At 44.2% G+C, this 14,450-nt stretch overlaps 1 protein-coding gene across 5 annotated transcripts in view; it reads right to left on the minus strand.

The window, feature by feature from the left end:
- LRATD2 (LRAT domain containing 2) overlaps positions 1–14,450 on the minus strand; it is a 62,674-nt gene that overhangs the window by 47,251 nt on the left and 973 nt on the right. For 3 of the 5 annotated variants that reach the window (XM_027569330.2, XM_027569312.2, XM_027569321.2), the window contains exon 2: positions 9,634–14,442. In XM_027569330.2, the coding sequence (XP_027425131.1) occupies positions 13,405–14,346 (942 nt within the window). In that variant the 5' untranslated portion in view covers positions 14,347–14,442 and the 3' untranslated portion in view covers positions 9,634–13,404. Of the gene's footprint in view, positions 1–9,633; positions 14,443–14,450 lie in introns of those variants that run through there. The other 2 variants (XR_003515605.1, XR_003515607.1) reach the window with 1 other exon arrangement.

The following is a 14,450-nucleotide window of genomic DNA, read 5'->3' on the forward strand; positions in this document are numbered from 1 at the left end:
GCAGGCACTGAACTGACTGAGGCACCCAGGTGTCCCTCTGGTGTCTCTTCTTATAAGGACACTAATCCCATCGTGGGGGCTTTGCCCTCATGACCTCATCTAAACCTAATTACCTCTTGAAGGCCCACCCTCCAGATACCATTACATTGGGGGTTAGTTAGGTCTTCCACATATGAATTTTGGGGAACATAATTCAGTCCATAGCTGTAGGCATTATTACCTCTGCTTTATGGGTATGAAAATGGAGTTTCAGTGAAATTATAACACAAGAAAAATATAAAAGGATAATGGTATTAAAAGGAGAAGATTCTAGTCGACATGTAACTTCATCATGGGCATTTTCACACACAGCCATGTATGTTTCATAACAACAGTGGTGTTACAGGCCTTGGACTCAGAGAGCCTGAGTTCAATTCCACCTTCTGCCACTCATGAACTCTGGGACCTTGGGAAAGTTACTTAACTGCTCGGAGTCTCAATATCCTTACCTGCAGAAGGGACAATTCCTAATGTCATGGAGTATGTCTGAGCACTAAATGACAAATATAAAGAGTGTCCCAGAGTACCTGGCACAAAGCAGACATCAAATAAAAGTTCAAACTTCAAAGATAAATATACAAAGATGGTTGATGTAGCTGTGATTGTTAGAACAGATGTGAACAACTTCAACATCCAACAAGTTACATAAACGACGATTCATTCCCGTAAAGAGATACTGTTCAGGCATAAAACAGAATAAGAGAGATTTATGTTGACTTACTGGGTTCTTTTCCTGTCCCTATCTGTTGTGTGATTTAGGCAAGTGATTTAACCCCTCTGGGCCTCAGTTTCCCCATCTAAACTATGAAAATAAAAGCAGTACCTAGTTCACAGAGGGTTACACGGCATACAGTCCAGAGGAGATACTAAAAATCTTCTCAGGCACATAGCAAGCACATGATAAATATTAGCCATTATCACATTACAGTTCCATTTATATGGAAGGAAGAAAGGCTAATTGGTTAATATCTGGAAAAAGATAAGAATCTGCTATTAACTGTTGTTTCTCGGGAGTAGGAGGGAGAAGGGCTTCACCTTTCCCTTTACCCTTTGGGTACCACTGGAAACAAACCAACTCCAAATTATTAGCTCTCCTCTTTCCCTCTTCCTCACATAATGAAGAGTAGACGAAATGGTAGCTGAGCACTTTCTTCTCCTGCCAGCCAGGGCTGTTCCTCAGCCAGGACATACGAGTACAACAGCTCAAAGACTGCCATTCTGGTGGGTATATAGCCTCCTTGCCCCCTATGATCCAATAAGGAAGGTTTAATTCCTTGCCTGCTGGGGGCCTTTGAGAGCCTCTGGGATGCTGTTTCACCATGACTGTGGTTTCTTTAGGTCCTTGTAGTCCAAGTTAGTAAATAACCTTGACTCACTCTTTGTGCTAGGGACTGAGCTCAGTGCTGTGCACCCACTGTATCTGACTTTAAATAAGTCTTCAAGGTACTTATTCTCATTTTCCCAAAGATGAAACACAGATTACTTACATATAACTGGCCTGCCAGCACACAGCTCATCAGAAAGTCTCTCTGGCTTCCATGGCCATGCTCCTTTCATTGTGTCTTTGCTTTCATTGGCTCACATTCCCTCTCTAAAAATATTCCTATGTTCTGACTCAACAAGTTATTTTCAAAAAGTCAGTTTTACCAGCTTTGTAATTCTGGCTTGTACCAACTGGTTCAGCAGTTTCAAGAGAATTATCAACTCTGTGAATAATTAACAAGCTGAGTTTGAGCTGTGGCCTAAAACTGACCACTGAACTTGCTTATTTGCCATGAACAAAAAGACAAGGAAAACCTCCGTAGATCGGCACTTTTTCTGTGCCTGGAGAGGTAGGGAAGCCAGAAGGGTCATTTTCACTCTGTTTCCCCTCTAGGAGATGAAGGCCCCTGTACTTGGGGACTGGGACTCCGCTCCTCAGGGACTGGGCAAGGTTTTGGAAATGAAATAGTCTCAGGTTTAAGTCAGAATCAGTTGTGGGACATTGGACAAAGTTACTCCCTCCATACCTCAACTTCCTTCATCATTTGTAAATGGGGGTTATAGTATTTATAGGCACTTAAGCTAATATTCTGCAGAGATATTAACATTTTTCAGCAGTCATCAACCCATTGACGTGCTGCACAAAGAGCAGCAGCTGAGTGCTGGAGGCCCCAGCTCTGCAGGCCTGTACCTGTTAGTCTGTGGGGATATTATGGGGGCTCCAGGGCAGTGGCCAGGTGGCCGGGAAGGTGAGGGTGCTGTGGTAGTGAGGGGTGGGTTTCGAGGAAGCAGCTATTTACCGACTGCTATGGAAGTGTTTTAAGATTTTAATATCTGCTAAGGGCTGTTCGAGTGGCTACAGGATGAATAGGGGTTCTTTGCAAGGCGAGTTTGCATTTCTAGGGGAATTTACTCTGTGCTTCGTACTCTGGCTAAACTTTTTTCTCTCACATGATTCCACATAATCTTCACAAAGTCTCTGGAAGGTGCTACCTCAGGCCCATGCTTTCAGTGAGGAAAATGCCTCTCTGAAGTTTACAATGGCGAGTAAGTGGTAGACTAGTGATCTGAATTCATGCTGACCCACGGCAGAGCCAGCCTCATGCCTGCAATGGGAGAGAGTAGGAAATCCTGCGCAATAGTGCAAAACTGAAGTTGAGAACATGGGGAGAAAGGATGAGTAAGAGAGCTGGGCTGGAGGACACTTCAAATGAGAAATAACAAATCTGCTAGACATGCAGAGTCCGTGGGCAAGAATGATTTTAAAAACACATATCCCACCTGCACTTTGCAAATGGAATAAAATGTTGACAAAACATAAATCTGCACTGAGGGTAGACAGAGGTTCTTCTGCACTGTGCTTATTCAAGCAACTGAAATTTTGCCCAAATAATAAGTTCAAGTGAAAAAAAATCACAGCCCTTGCACATGGGGCTTCATGTTCCCTCAGCTCTTGGTCATCTCTCAGTTGGATTGTCCAGTTTCTTGCCTTCATCGACTCAGTTTTCAGAGTACCAGGGGCCACTGAAGAAGATGTAGGTGGAATGTTCCACCTCATCAACTTTCAGCAGCACTGAGGAAATCTGAAGAGAAGCTTTTGTGATTGTGTGACTTGAAAATGCTTGCAAATGAGAGTGAGTGTAACCACTGGAAGCACCTGCCATGTAGCAGGAAGAGCGTTGGCCTGGGAGTCAGATAACTGTGGGTTGAAACTTGTTTGGCCCATTTCACAGCTCAGCCATCTTGGACGAATCATGACTTCATATTAAAATGAGAATCACAGTGGCAACTTCCCAGCTTCTGCTGGAGATGAAATGAAGTACCATTTGTAAGGTTCCAACCACGGGGTTTGGAATACAGTATGTGCTCAGTAAACATTTTATTTCCTTTTCTCAGAGGCTCAATTTCTACACCTATTCAAGGAGAAGGGTAATAATATCTTAAGAAGAGGGTGCAGAGATTTAATCCAATACCTGTTAAATATACGTTGACAATGAGTAATGTTACCAACACGTTAAATAAGTGTTGTAGTTGCTGGAAGGAGTTGATAAACTCTTGTCCCTAACTACATCTCAACATTGAATGTCTCATTCTATCTTTATTGCTTTCAAGTATCTTCTGATTTTTGATTCTGATTCTTCCAACAAGACTATTGAAGCATTATATATACCTCTGAACACAATTCATATCTCCCCCTCATGCCTAGCCGGGGGCTGTGGAAGCTGCAAACACGTGGTGAACATGGGCATTTCCAAAGGAAAGGCTAAGGAGGTCATGGGCATTAAAATGAAAGGTTTGTGCAAAGTTAACTGTTAAGTGGTAAAACTATGAGGCTCTGGATATTTTCTTCCCTTACCAGTAAATCATCAATGTTGGGATTTTGACTGGTCAGAAAACATTAAAGTGCAGACAACTTTGGGGGGGCCATGATTCTGCATCATCTTGCTACATGGCATCCCAGTGCAGTTAGGAATTGTTTGGTAAAATTTAGTTTCAGATATCAATGTATATTCACATATATACACACACATACATATATGTACGCATTTAGTTGTGATACACAGTTCATTTCTTATTGTAGGTCAGTAGTCAGAGTGTCTGAAAATGCTGCTCTAAGCAAGAAGGAGAAACCTTGGTGTGTTTAGGGGAAAAAATATAGGCCTGTGAGGCGGGACTATAGTTGTAAGAGGGAGTGATAAGAAATGAAGTTGGCTGCATAAGCAGAGGCCAGATTGTACAGGCCAAGAGGCCATGGTAAAGAACTTAGATCTCATTCTAAGCACCACTGGAAGCCACTAAAGGGAGTAAACCAGCATATCACACACTCTGATTAACATTTTTAAAAGAAGGATAATTTTGGATACCTTTCCACTGTTTGCTCAAGTTCACAGATTGGACTTTAGAATTCCCCAGACTGGCCCAATAACCAAGTGCTTTGGAGAGAATTAGAATGCTTGGAATAGAATAAAACTATAAACCACTGATTTGAGTTCTTGGAGATACCAATGAGACTAGCTCAGGTGGTAAAAAATAAAACTCCCATAGAAACTCAAACAACAATGTACTATTTTTCACCTATAAGTAAACAAATATTTTCAAACAGCTTTACCATAATTGGCACAATCTTTTATACAGGGTCACACAGCCGTTCCTATCAAAATCTAAATTTTGCTGGGGTGCCTGCGTGGCTCAGTCTGTTAAGCGTCCGACTCTTGATTTTGGCTCAGGTCATGATCTCAGGGTCGTGAGACTGAGCTCTGCATGGGGTTCTGCACTGGGCGTGGACCCTGCTTAAGATTCTCTCTCTCCCTCTGCCCTCTTTACCCCACCCCCTCAAAAAAAATTAAAAATAAAAAAAAACCCTCTAAATTTTGCATAATCTTTAATCCAGAAATTTCACTTCGATGATTATATTTTCTTCAGAAATACTCTCATACATGCCAAGAAGAGGTATAACAAAAATGTGGTATCGTTTATAATTAGGAAAAAATGGATATAGTTGAAATGAGCATCAATGAAAAAAATGCATAAATATACAGAAGCTTTTTACTATGAAATACTAAACAGCTATTTAAAAAGAATGTTCTAGACACTTTCTGTAATAATATGAAGAAGGTTTATATTTATCAATGAGTAAAAAAAAGGAGTGTCACAGTAATATGGGTAGCATGATCTAATTTAAAAACACTGGGAAAAATACATGCAGCTGAGCACGTCTGAATGTTCATAGAAAAAAATCTAGAAGGAACACACAGCACACCTAATACTGATAACCCTTGGTTACAGGTGGAACAAGGTGAAAGAAGGCAATGGAAAATGTCCTTTCTTTTACTTTATACACATTGGTATTTGAACTTCTTTTAAGCACATATTATTTTTTAACTGTAAGAAAAAGTAATAAAATTATATTAATAAAAAACGTTCATAGGCTGAAAGGGCAGGCAGAGAGAGGCACTAACCAGGCGGTAATAAAACAGTTACAGCTTTAAGATGATAGGATGATATCAATGCCTGAGCTTTACCTCCTAGGTTGTCAGGTTGGGGAGAAACTAAAGATTCAGATGAAATGATGCACTTGTCTTGTGTGTGTGTGTGTGTGTGTGTGTGTGTGCATATATATTTATGATTTTTCTCCAAACACCTGGAGCCAGAGAGTTTTAACCATTACAAAACCAAACGTTGCATCATCTCTGACCATCTTAAGTTTCTTTGGCTTATAACCTGCTCCAGTCTGCAATTCACCTGTGAGATTTGGGTGCGTCATGAACACAGGGCAAAAGTGGGAAAGAGAAAATGGCTAGTGAGAGCAACCGATCCCTGAGCATAAAACTTCCCGCCAGGACTACTTCTGAGTGATTTGTGTATATCACCAACTCCAAAACCTCGCCTGGTGGGTGACACATCCTTCCCACTTTACAGATGAACACACTGTGGCCTCCCAAGCGAGGCAAGGGCATCTGGCTGAGTGGCACAGGAATGGTGGTGCGGGGCTGACAATCCAGGCCTCACTCCCATGCCAGGCAATGCTTCCCACAGTGCCTCTTGGGTCCCTCAAACACAGAGGAAGCAGCCTCAGTCCCAACTGTATTGGAGCTGCTTGGCTATGCCTGAAGTCAGCTGGATGATGGTGCTAAAGAGAACAGAACACTTTTAATGCAGTGAAATCATCCTTTTGGAGTTTTCGATAATGTGCCCTAGTTGGCTGAGATCTGTATTAGCACTACGAGGAAGAAAAAAAGGAATTACTAAGCAATTTATAGTAGTTGTTCTCATGTCCCCCCTCCCTCCCAGCCACATACAGAGACAGATGTGTTTTGCTCCCAAAATAAAGGGTTGATGAGTTGGAAGCAGGATTATGTTAGAATCTTCCTCTGGTAAGACCTCCTCCTATCTGCTTAACTTTGCCTGGGAAGGCTATTCTGGACCCTTCCCCATCCCCAGCGCACGGGGTTAGCTGCCAACATGTCCAGCCCTCACCGGTGCTAAATAATGCCTGGAGCCTGCCAGTTCTCCATCAACACAACTTCATCAAAGGCTTGCACTTACTGTGTGCCTGTCTGTCTTGCTCAGCAGAATGTGGGTGGGCCGCTGGAGCACAGGGACCACACGGTATTCTTCTTTCTAGCCCCAGTGGGTAGCACATTGCCTGATGGACGTCAATACATACTTAAAGAATGAATGAATGCAATTCTAGCCAGACACACCGTTCGGAATGGCAAAGAAAACAGAAGGGCCCTGTGCAGAGAAGTGCCTCTTAAGTTTTGATAAGAGCAGCTGAAAGTAGTCCAATTCCTCGCTTGGGAGTGAAAGAAATGAAGGAGATGTGTCTTGTGTACAACTATGCTGTGATACTATAATGGTGGATACATTTTTCAAAAGGATAGAAGGCACAACACAAAGAGTGAAACCTAATGTAGCTATGGTTGATAATGCTGTGTCAGTGTTGGTTCATCCAGTGTAACAACGTGCCACCGTGACAATGCACGCTGACCCTGGGGGAGGCTGTGTGGTTGGGAGAGGGGGTATGTGGGAACTCTGTGCTGTCCATTCAATTTTGCTGTGAACCTAAAACTGCTCTAAAAAATAAAGTCTATTACTCTTTTTTTTTAAGTACTAAAATAGATGTCAGCACAAAGAACTGCCACCGTTTGATGCTTTATGGCTTTATGAACAACCTTGCTCTTGCTGAAATATATAAAGAAACAGATCCCATTAGAATAAAATAGAATAAATCACACATATCCATTGAGATACAAGAGAATTCTCTCCATGGGCTTTGATGTATTGGCCAACAGTGTAGTCAGGTAGCAAAGAGAAATGTACCCTAGTATGCAAAAAAAAAAAAAAAAAAGACGAAAGAAAGAAAAGAAAAGAATATCAGTGTTTGAAGAGCAAAATTAAACAATTAAAAACAGAACAACAACAAAAGACAACGAAATACTTTTTCCAGAGAAAATACCATGTCCAAAGGAGATACAGATTAATTTACTCTTATCACCACCTTTTTCCTCATCCATGGCCCAGATTTGGTTTCTAATATTAAAGATTATGACAAAATTTGCCAGTTCAAAAAAATTTTTTTGCGTATAATCCTTATTTCTTTGCATTTACATGTTAATTTTTCTACATATTAATTTTTTACATGAATGAGGTTTAGGGTTACAGGCAAGGACGAAGTACTAATTAGTATTAATTGGTTATAATTAAGTATAGCAACTATCAACTTCTAGAACCATCTCAAAGGATAAAGTTGCGCTTGGAATCTTGTCGGGGACTCCCGCTAGAGTTGGGGACTCCACACACAGAAATGTAGATCCAGGCTCCTAGTTGGTAAAGGGACTTGCTCAAGGTCATATATCATATTTGTAGACATGCCATTTGTGGCAGGGCCAATATGGCGCTCACAGCACACCTAAGTGCTCCATGATGCACTTGGTTTACATTATCTCACGTACAGGCTGACCTGTGCCACTCGTCTCAGTCGTATCAGGCAAAGGCCTGAATTCACACTCTACATCATAACCTGGCTGGCAATGGAGTTCTGGGAGAGGGAAGGACGGGGTCACCCATTTGCTCCCCCTGTTCCATCTATCCTAAAACCACTGCTGCCCCACCCTCTTCAAACCATAGAGATGACAGCACCTTGAGACGAAGTGACACTGAACACAGAAACTATGGATCTGGTTTATCTTTGTATGTTAGGCACTGAGAATTTCGGAGTCTCCCAGTTAAGTACTTCGTGAATATTAGTTATATTAGTTACATCCTGTTTGCCACCATCTGTACCTTCAGAATTTTGGTCTGAATTCTCTAGTGGGAGTACTCCAATTAAATCTACACCCACCTGCTTTATTTGAAGACCTACCAACCATCAGCACTTTACAGGGCCACCTTTATTATAATCTGTCGTATACACAGGAGTAAAATTGATTTCCCCTGAGAAACAAACTCTGGAGCAGGGAGATTGTTATCTCTGTGTTCCAGTACCTAGGCTGGAGTTCAGCATCCTCTGGCCCTTTCATTAATACCTAGCGGTATCTTGTTGTGATTACAAACGCACACCAATCATTCTTGCATCTACTCTGCAGATAAAATGGCTATATTTGTTCAATAAGCAGTTCCCCCAGTTAATTCAGTAAAAGGAAATAAAAGCCCTTCTGCATGTATTCCGGGTCTGTTCATTTTGGAAGTCTTTTTAAATGCTTCCAAACATGTCATTTTCCTACATTAAGCAAGCTCGGTCCACAAAGAAGAAATGGGAAGAGCAGCCTACACCAAGATCAACCAAGAATAAAGGCACATTCTGTAGAAGGCTCCCCTCCCTTTACTTTCTTGTGCAAGGAGAACCATGATAAATTAAGGACTCCCACTCTAGGGATAAACGGCCTCCCTGCTGCTGAGCTCCCTATCACCTTCAGCATTCGCGGTTCTTCATATCCCTAAGAGCCCGTTGACAACGCCCAGGCTTTTGAACCCCACAGGACTGGCACAGTGGCTTCAGATGCTAGCCAAAGGAGTGCTGGGGGCCTCCCACACACCAGTCCCAGATGCCACATCTGCTCTTCTACCGACTGCTGGCATCTGCATCCCTTATTATGCCAACAGTGCCATGTGGTCACATTTGTCCGTTTTCTGTAATTCAATTACCCAGTGAGTGCATTCCCTTTGTCTGAAACTCAATCACCCAAGATGCAACTGATCTTAATACCAAAATGCCCCAGTGTAGATTCCAATATGGGAGTGTGGTGATCAGCAATGTTTGTATTGATTCTGAAAATCAATGTGCACTGAAAATTTATGTTTATGAGACATTTTTCAGGAACACTGAGAGCCTAGGAGCAATGGGTGATTAATTCTCGCAGAGCAAATGCAGGGAGGGCTTTGTCACTAAATGAATTCATCAAAATGTTTACTGAGCAATGTAAAGATGAGACACACCAATATTCTCAGAAAAACTGCAGCTTGATTTTTGAACCACATACAGCAGAAAGATGTATACAAGTGGAAAAAAATATAAATTCAGTTAACACTAATAGATGGTTTATTGGAAACTCTTATAGCGTTTTCCAAAAGGACGACAGATTTTATTTTAATAAGACGGTGGAGAGGAAGTGGTTCAAAAGATGTCATCAATCTTTTATTTAACTAAACACTGCCCTTCATTTTGAAGGAAATGATACAATTTCAAATCAGAACCTCCTTCTCAAGAAGTGGTATGAGAACATAACATTGATTTAACATACATTCTTCAACAAAAATACAGTTTACACAATTCACTAGGAAATAAAATATACATAGAATTTACTGTGTTAGTTAATGTAATTCTCCAGGGTTCACAAGAATTATAGCTAACAAAACATAGTGAAAATTTGAATAAACAGTCAAGTTTGTAGTTACCATGATTTAAAAAAAAATTTTTTTTTCACAAATAAAATGTAACTTTCCAAACAAAACCATTTGTTGACCATGATCGTAGATTTTATTCTAATGTATTTTTTTAAAAAATGGTTAGACAATCACATGATATCAAGAGTCTTCAACACAGTGGATTCCATTTTGTTAAGAAAAAAAATAGAAAACAAGTAGTCAGTAATTTTTCTTCACTCTCCATAGCATATGTCATATAAAATTAAAGTTTTGCTTCCAAAAATATGTTTCCATGTGGTTGTTGTGTTGTCTAGTGGTGTTCTTAGGGCCAGAAGCACCGAAGACACGAGAAGTTGAACCACTGATGTGTAACTTTTCATAAAAACTAAAAATTTCCTTAAAGGTCTGGTGTCAAGTCTTCTGCTATAGGCATTTTAGTGCTATAAAGTCATTTTAAATTACATGTGGAATAAAAGCTACAAAAACCAAGAGTTCTTTCGATACAAAAAGTTGTGTAGCTGATGTTGTGGGCTCCTTTGACATACATAAGCAGTCTCAATAAAATATTTGCTCAAATAAGAAAATAGAATTTGTTTTCATTACTTTTAGTATGTGTTCCAGTCTGGGGTTCCGCTTATCCCTGCCACAGCTTCTGAAGAACGTTAGAATCAATATTTCTTTCAAAGAACATACATAATTCACAGTACAAAATAGTTCTAAAGTCTTATTCCCAAGGAGAAACAAAAAATTATTAAATATATATATATATTTTTAAAGTGCCAGATGTAGCCATAGCCTGGACATTGCAAACTCACTTATCCACAACACTGCCACCTTGAGGAAAGAGCTGCGTGGACAGATGCTCCTTTCTTGGAGCCTGCAGTGGTTGGTTGTTGCTTTAGAGCCTCACAGAGCCCTAAGAAAACTTCCAATGGAATCATTCTTCGTATTACATGCTTCATACCTCTGGTAGCCAGTAAAAATGCTTGCATGACATGGGAAAAGTCTCTGGAGTGGATGGATTTTCTCTTCTAGTTCATTTTCAAAAACCTCTTGTCTAGAGGCAGACTACTACTATTGGTGTGGATTTTCTGAGTTCTTCCTTCAGGTGGAGACTTCCCACAAAAAGCAGTTCCTTTGTAACAACAGTCACTGGTGCACCTACCTCCGTGGGACCAATGACATTCACTTTCTAACTGAGGGCAAAGGAGGCCCACAGAGATAGGGGAGCAGAAAAGCTAGCTGGCTAGCCAGCCAGCCCAGAGCTGCTAGACAGTGCTGTTCTGTTCTTCTCCACTCTTGCTGTCTGCACACTGGTCTTTCAACTACCATGTTAAGCATAAAAACAAAACAAAACAAAACAAAAACCCATTATCTGTTAGATACTTGAGGCTCTCCTAAATATCTTTTACCTTGCTTGGCTTTTCCATGAACAAGAGAATATAAACACGAAGCTGAGAACTACACATGAAAACTAGATCTACACTTCCCACAGGTGACTGACATCTCCCCAAAGTCCCAGACTATGGCTGAGTGTGGTTCCTCTGTAGCAAAGGGATAGAACCTGCTTGGTGATCCTTGTGAGAACAGGGAACACAGCAAATGCCCCTAAAATTAAATTATTTCATACTGAGGTGCTACGACGGTCTAGGCTTTGAAAAATTATGGCATCAACTTCCAAGTTTGAAAAAAGTATACAAGGAAATCCTTCAAGTCTTGTTGCATGAGTTAGAAACCCCCAGGGAGAAGGCCCAAGGATGGCCACAGCTTAATATACGACACTCATATAGGATTCCATTCCAACTCTAAGAATTTGTTCACAAACGGACTTGTTCAGTGTCATCTAAAATGACACCCAAGAGAAAGGAAAACTTCATGCGACTTTTGAGACGGCGTTAGCAGTGCCAATCTACAGCAAAACAACACTGTGAAATCGAGGGCACACATCATCCAAGTGCTCACGTGAATACAAGAGATGGGCTGTAAAAATTTCTAGAAGCCCCACAGTACAGCAAACAGGATCAGCGGCCGATCCCAAGAGTACAGGCCAGCCTGCTGCCGACACATCTCACAACCACCAACCTGTGCCCTAGGACTGTCACCAGATTCGGTGCTGACTACACCAGGTGGCATTTAATTTGTGATGGCTGTCACCCCTCTTAATTGCAAAATCGCACTGAAAGGGGGGAGGGGGCGTTCTCCAAGGAACAAAGACACGGCTGCGATATAACAAGACTTTGCATCTTGATTAAATTGCATCAGGTGTGGCTAGCAAAACACCTTATCATGAATAGACCGCAAGCCTAAGATTTTATCACCGGCAGAACAAAAGTGAGTGAGGGGGATGGGGCAGTGAGGAGGCAAAAAAAAAAAAAAAAAAAAAAAAAAAAAAAAAAATCCCAGGTCCACCACCGAAGCCTTACAGTTTACAAAAGGTTGCCTTCACTGTTCAGGAAGGGGGTTAGGTGATCAGTGGGAAATTAACTAATTTCTGCCAGGGCAACCCCATTTGACTGTTTCTGTAGTGGATACTTTATGGCGGGGGTGGCACCCGCGAACCCCGTGTGACCTGCAGATGAACACAGCCAAGCAGTTTTAATTAGATCAGAGACACAGAGGGCTTCCTTCCTTTGATAACAACGCGGCTCCAAGTGCCTACAAAAGCAGGCTAGAAACAAAGGCGGCAAGACAGAATCATAATTGAATCCCTCCCCTAGCTGGCCTGTGACAATGATTTACTCGGAACCTGGGAAGTGGTGGCTAGAGCAGGAGACTCTCCTAGAAGTCAGCTCCAGAAGATGAATTACTTGGCGGTGGGGGTGGGCAGGGGGCGATAGCAAAGTCTTTGTTGTGTAGCCCAAGTTTACCCAACTATTTATTATACTTCACAGGGGGCTGCTTGGTTGTGGTCTGCTGCTCCCAGACCTGGGCCTGGTCTCTCCAGCCTTAAACTCAAGGAATCCCCCAAAGTAAATCACCCGGCTTCCCATAGCCCACACTCCCACATACACCCCTCGCGGGTGGGGGTAGCAGATCTGCGGCTCTCGGTGCTGGCAGGGCGCCCCCACAAATCCTCTCAGGCCTCAGTACAGGGCACCCCGCAAGCCCAGGGAAGGAGGGGAAGCAGGAAGGGCGCAATGGCAGGCACTGGTACTCTGAACTTTCCTCCACCCCCGAGTGCGTAAAAGGGTCGATTTTGGACCCAGGGCCAGCAAGGATTAAGTATCAAGCAAGTCCACCATTTGGCCCACCTCGGAAAGGAAGACTGATCCAACGGGAGGGCAGGAAGCGCCCTCGGCCAAAGTGCTCCTACCTGCTCCCTCTTCCTCCTCCGTCCAAGAATAACAAGCTCAAGCCACAGCTGGCTGCGCCATTTCGCCAACTCTCCTTTTTTCCAAATGGCCCTGGAGCCCAGATGGGGCCCGGAAGGTGCTGGAGGAGGGAGTGAGAGAAGGGAGGGGGCGGCGGCGGCTGCTGCGAAAGCTCCCTCTCAAGACTCCGCACTCAGAGGGCCCCTCAGTGCACCGCCGCCTGGCGGGCCTCCTCCTCCCGGGCCGGCGCAGGGGGGCGCCCGGGAGGCGGCGTAGTCCGCGCCGAGTAGCTGTCGCCCTCGTCCGGCTCGGCGGGATGCAGGTGCGTGGCGAGCTCCTGCAGCACCGCCGCGCGCCCGATCTGGTCGTTGCGCCGCTTCTCCATGATCAGGTCCTCCAGGCTCTGGAACTCGAGCGTGTGGCTGCGCTGCGCCGAGAGCTGGATCTGCAGCCGGTAGGGCTGTTTGCCGATGCGCAGCTCGCCGCCAATCTTGAACTCGCGCTTGCCGTAGCGGCACCAGGCGGCGAAGCTCTCCGAGTTGCGCCAGCTCAGCTCGCGCTCCTTGGCGCCCACGTGTGCCAGCGCGTTGCGCACCACGGCGCCCGGGCTCAGCGGTTTGTAGCGGTACAGGTCGTTCACCACGCGGCCGCGCCGGCCCTGGCTCGCGTCCGTCAGGAAGCTGTTGCTCACCTCCAGCCGGTGCAAGTGCACCACCTGGAAGTTGCCCACGTATACAGCCCAGTGCGGGTACTGCGCCTGCGACACAAACTCCACCAGGTCGCCAGGCCTGCACTTGTTGAGCAGGTTCTCGGGCGTGTAGGTGCTCAGCGCCGCGGAGCCCGGCGCGAAGCTCTTCTGGTATATGCACTCGTCGCGGTAGAACACGGAACACTCCACCTCGTGCAGCCGCGGGTCGTAGGGCTGCGGCGGCGGCAGTGGCGGCCCGTCCCCGCCGTCCGGCAAGCCGTCGCCGCCGCCACCATCCGGCCCCTGGGGCGGCGGCTGCGGCTCCACGTCCTCGTCGTCGTTGGAGAAGATGTAGGAGACCCCGATGCGGGGCCCGTCGTCCCGGTCAACGCCGGTCGGGTCGGCCGTGGGAACTTCCTTATAACTTAGGTGGGTCAGTTTCTCCACCTGGTTACCCATCACGCTGCGGATACACGTTCACACAGCCGAGAGGGGAGAAAGCGAAACCACCACTAGGGTCATTGGCACGGGTCCCCGGACAGGGGCGGACACCACCTGTTCGG

Source organism: Zalophus californianus, chromosome 4 (genome assembly GCF_009762305.2).
Source record: "Zalophus californianus isolate mZalCal1 chromosome 4, mZalCal1.pri.v2, whole genome shotgun sequence".
Taxonomy (NCBI): domain Eukaryota; kingdom Metazoa; phylum Chordata; class Mammalia; order Carnivora; family Otariidae; genus Zalophus; species Zalophus californianus.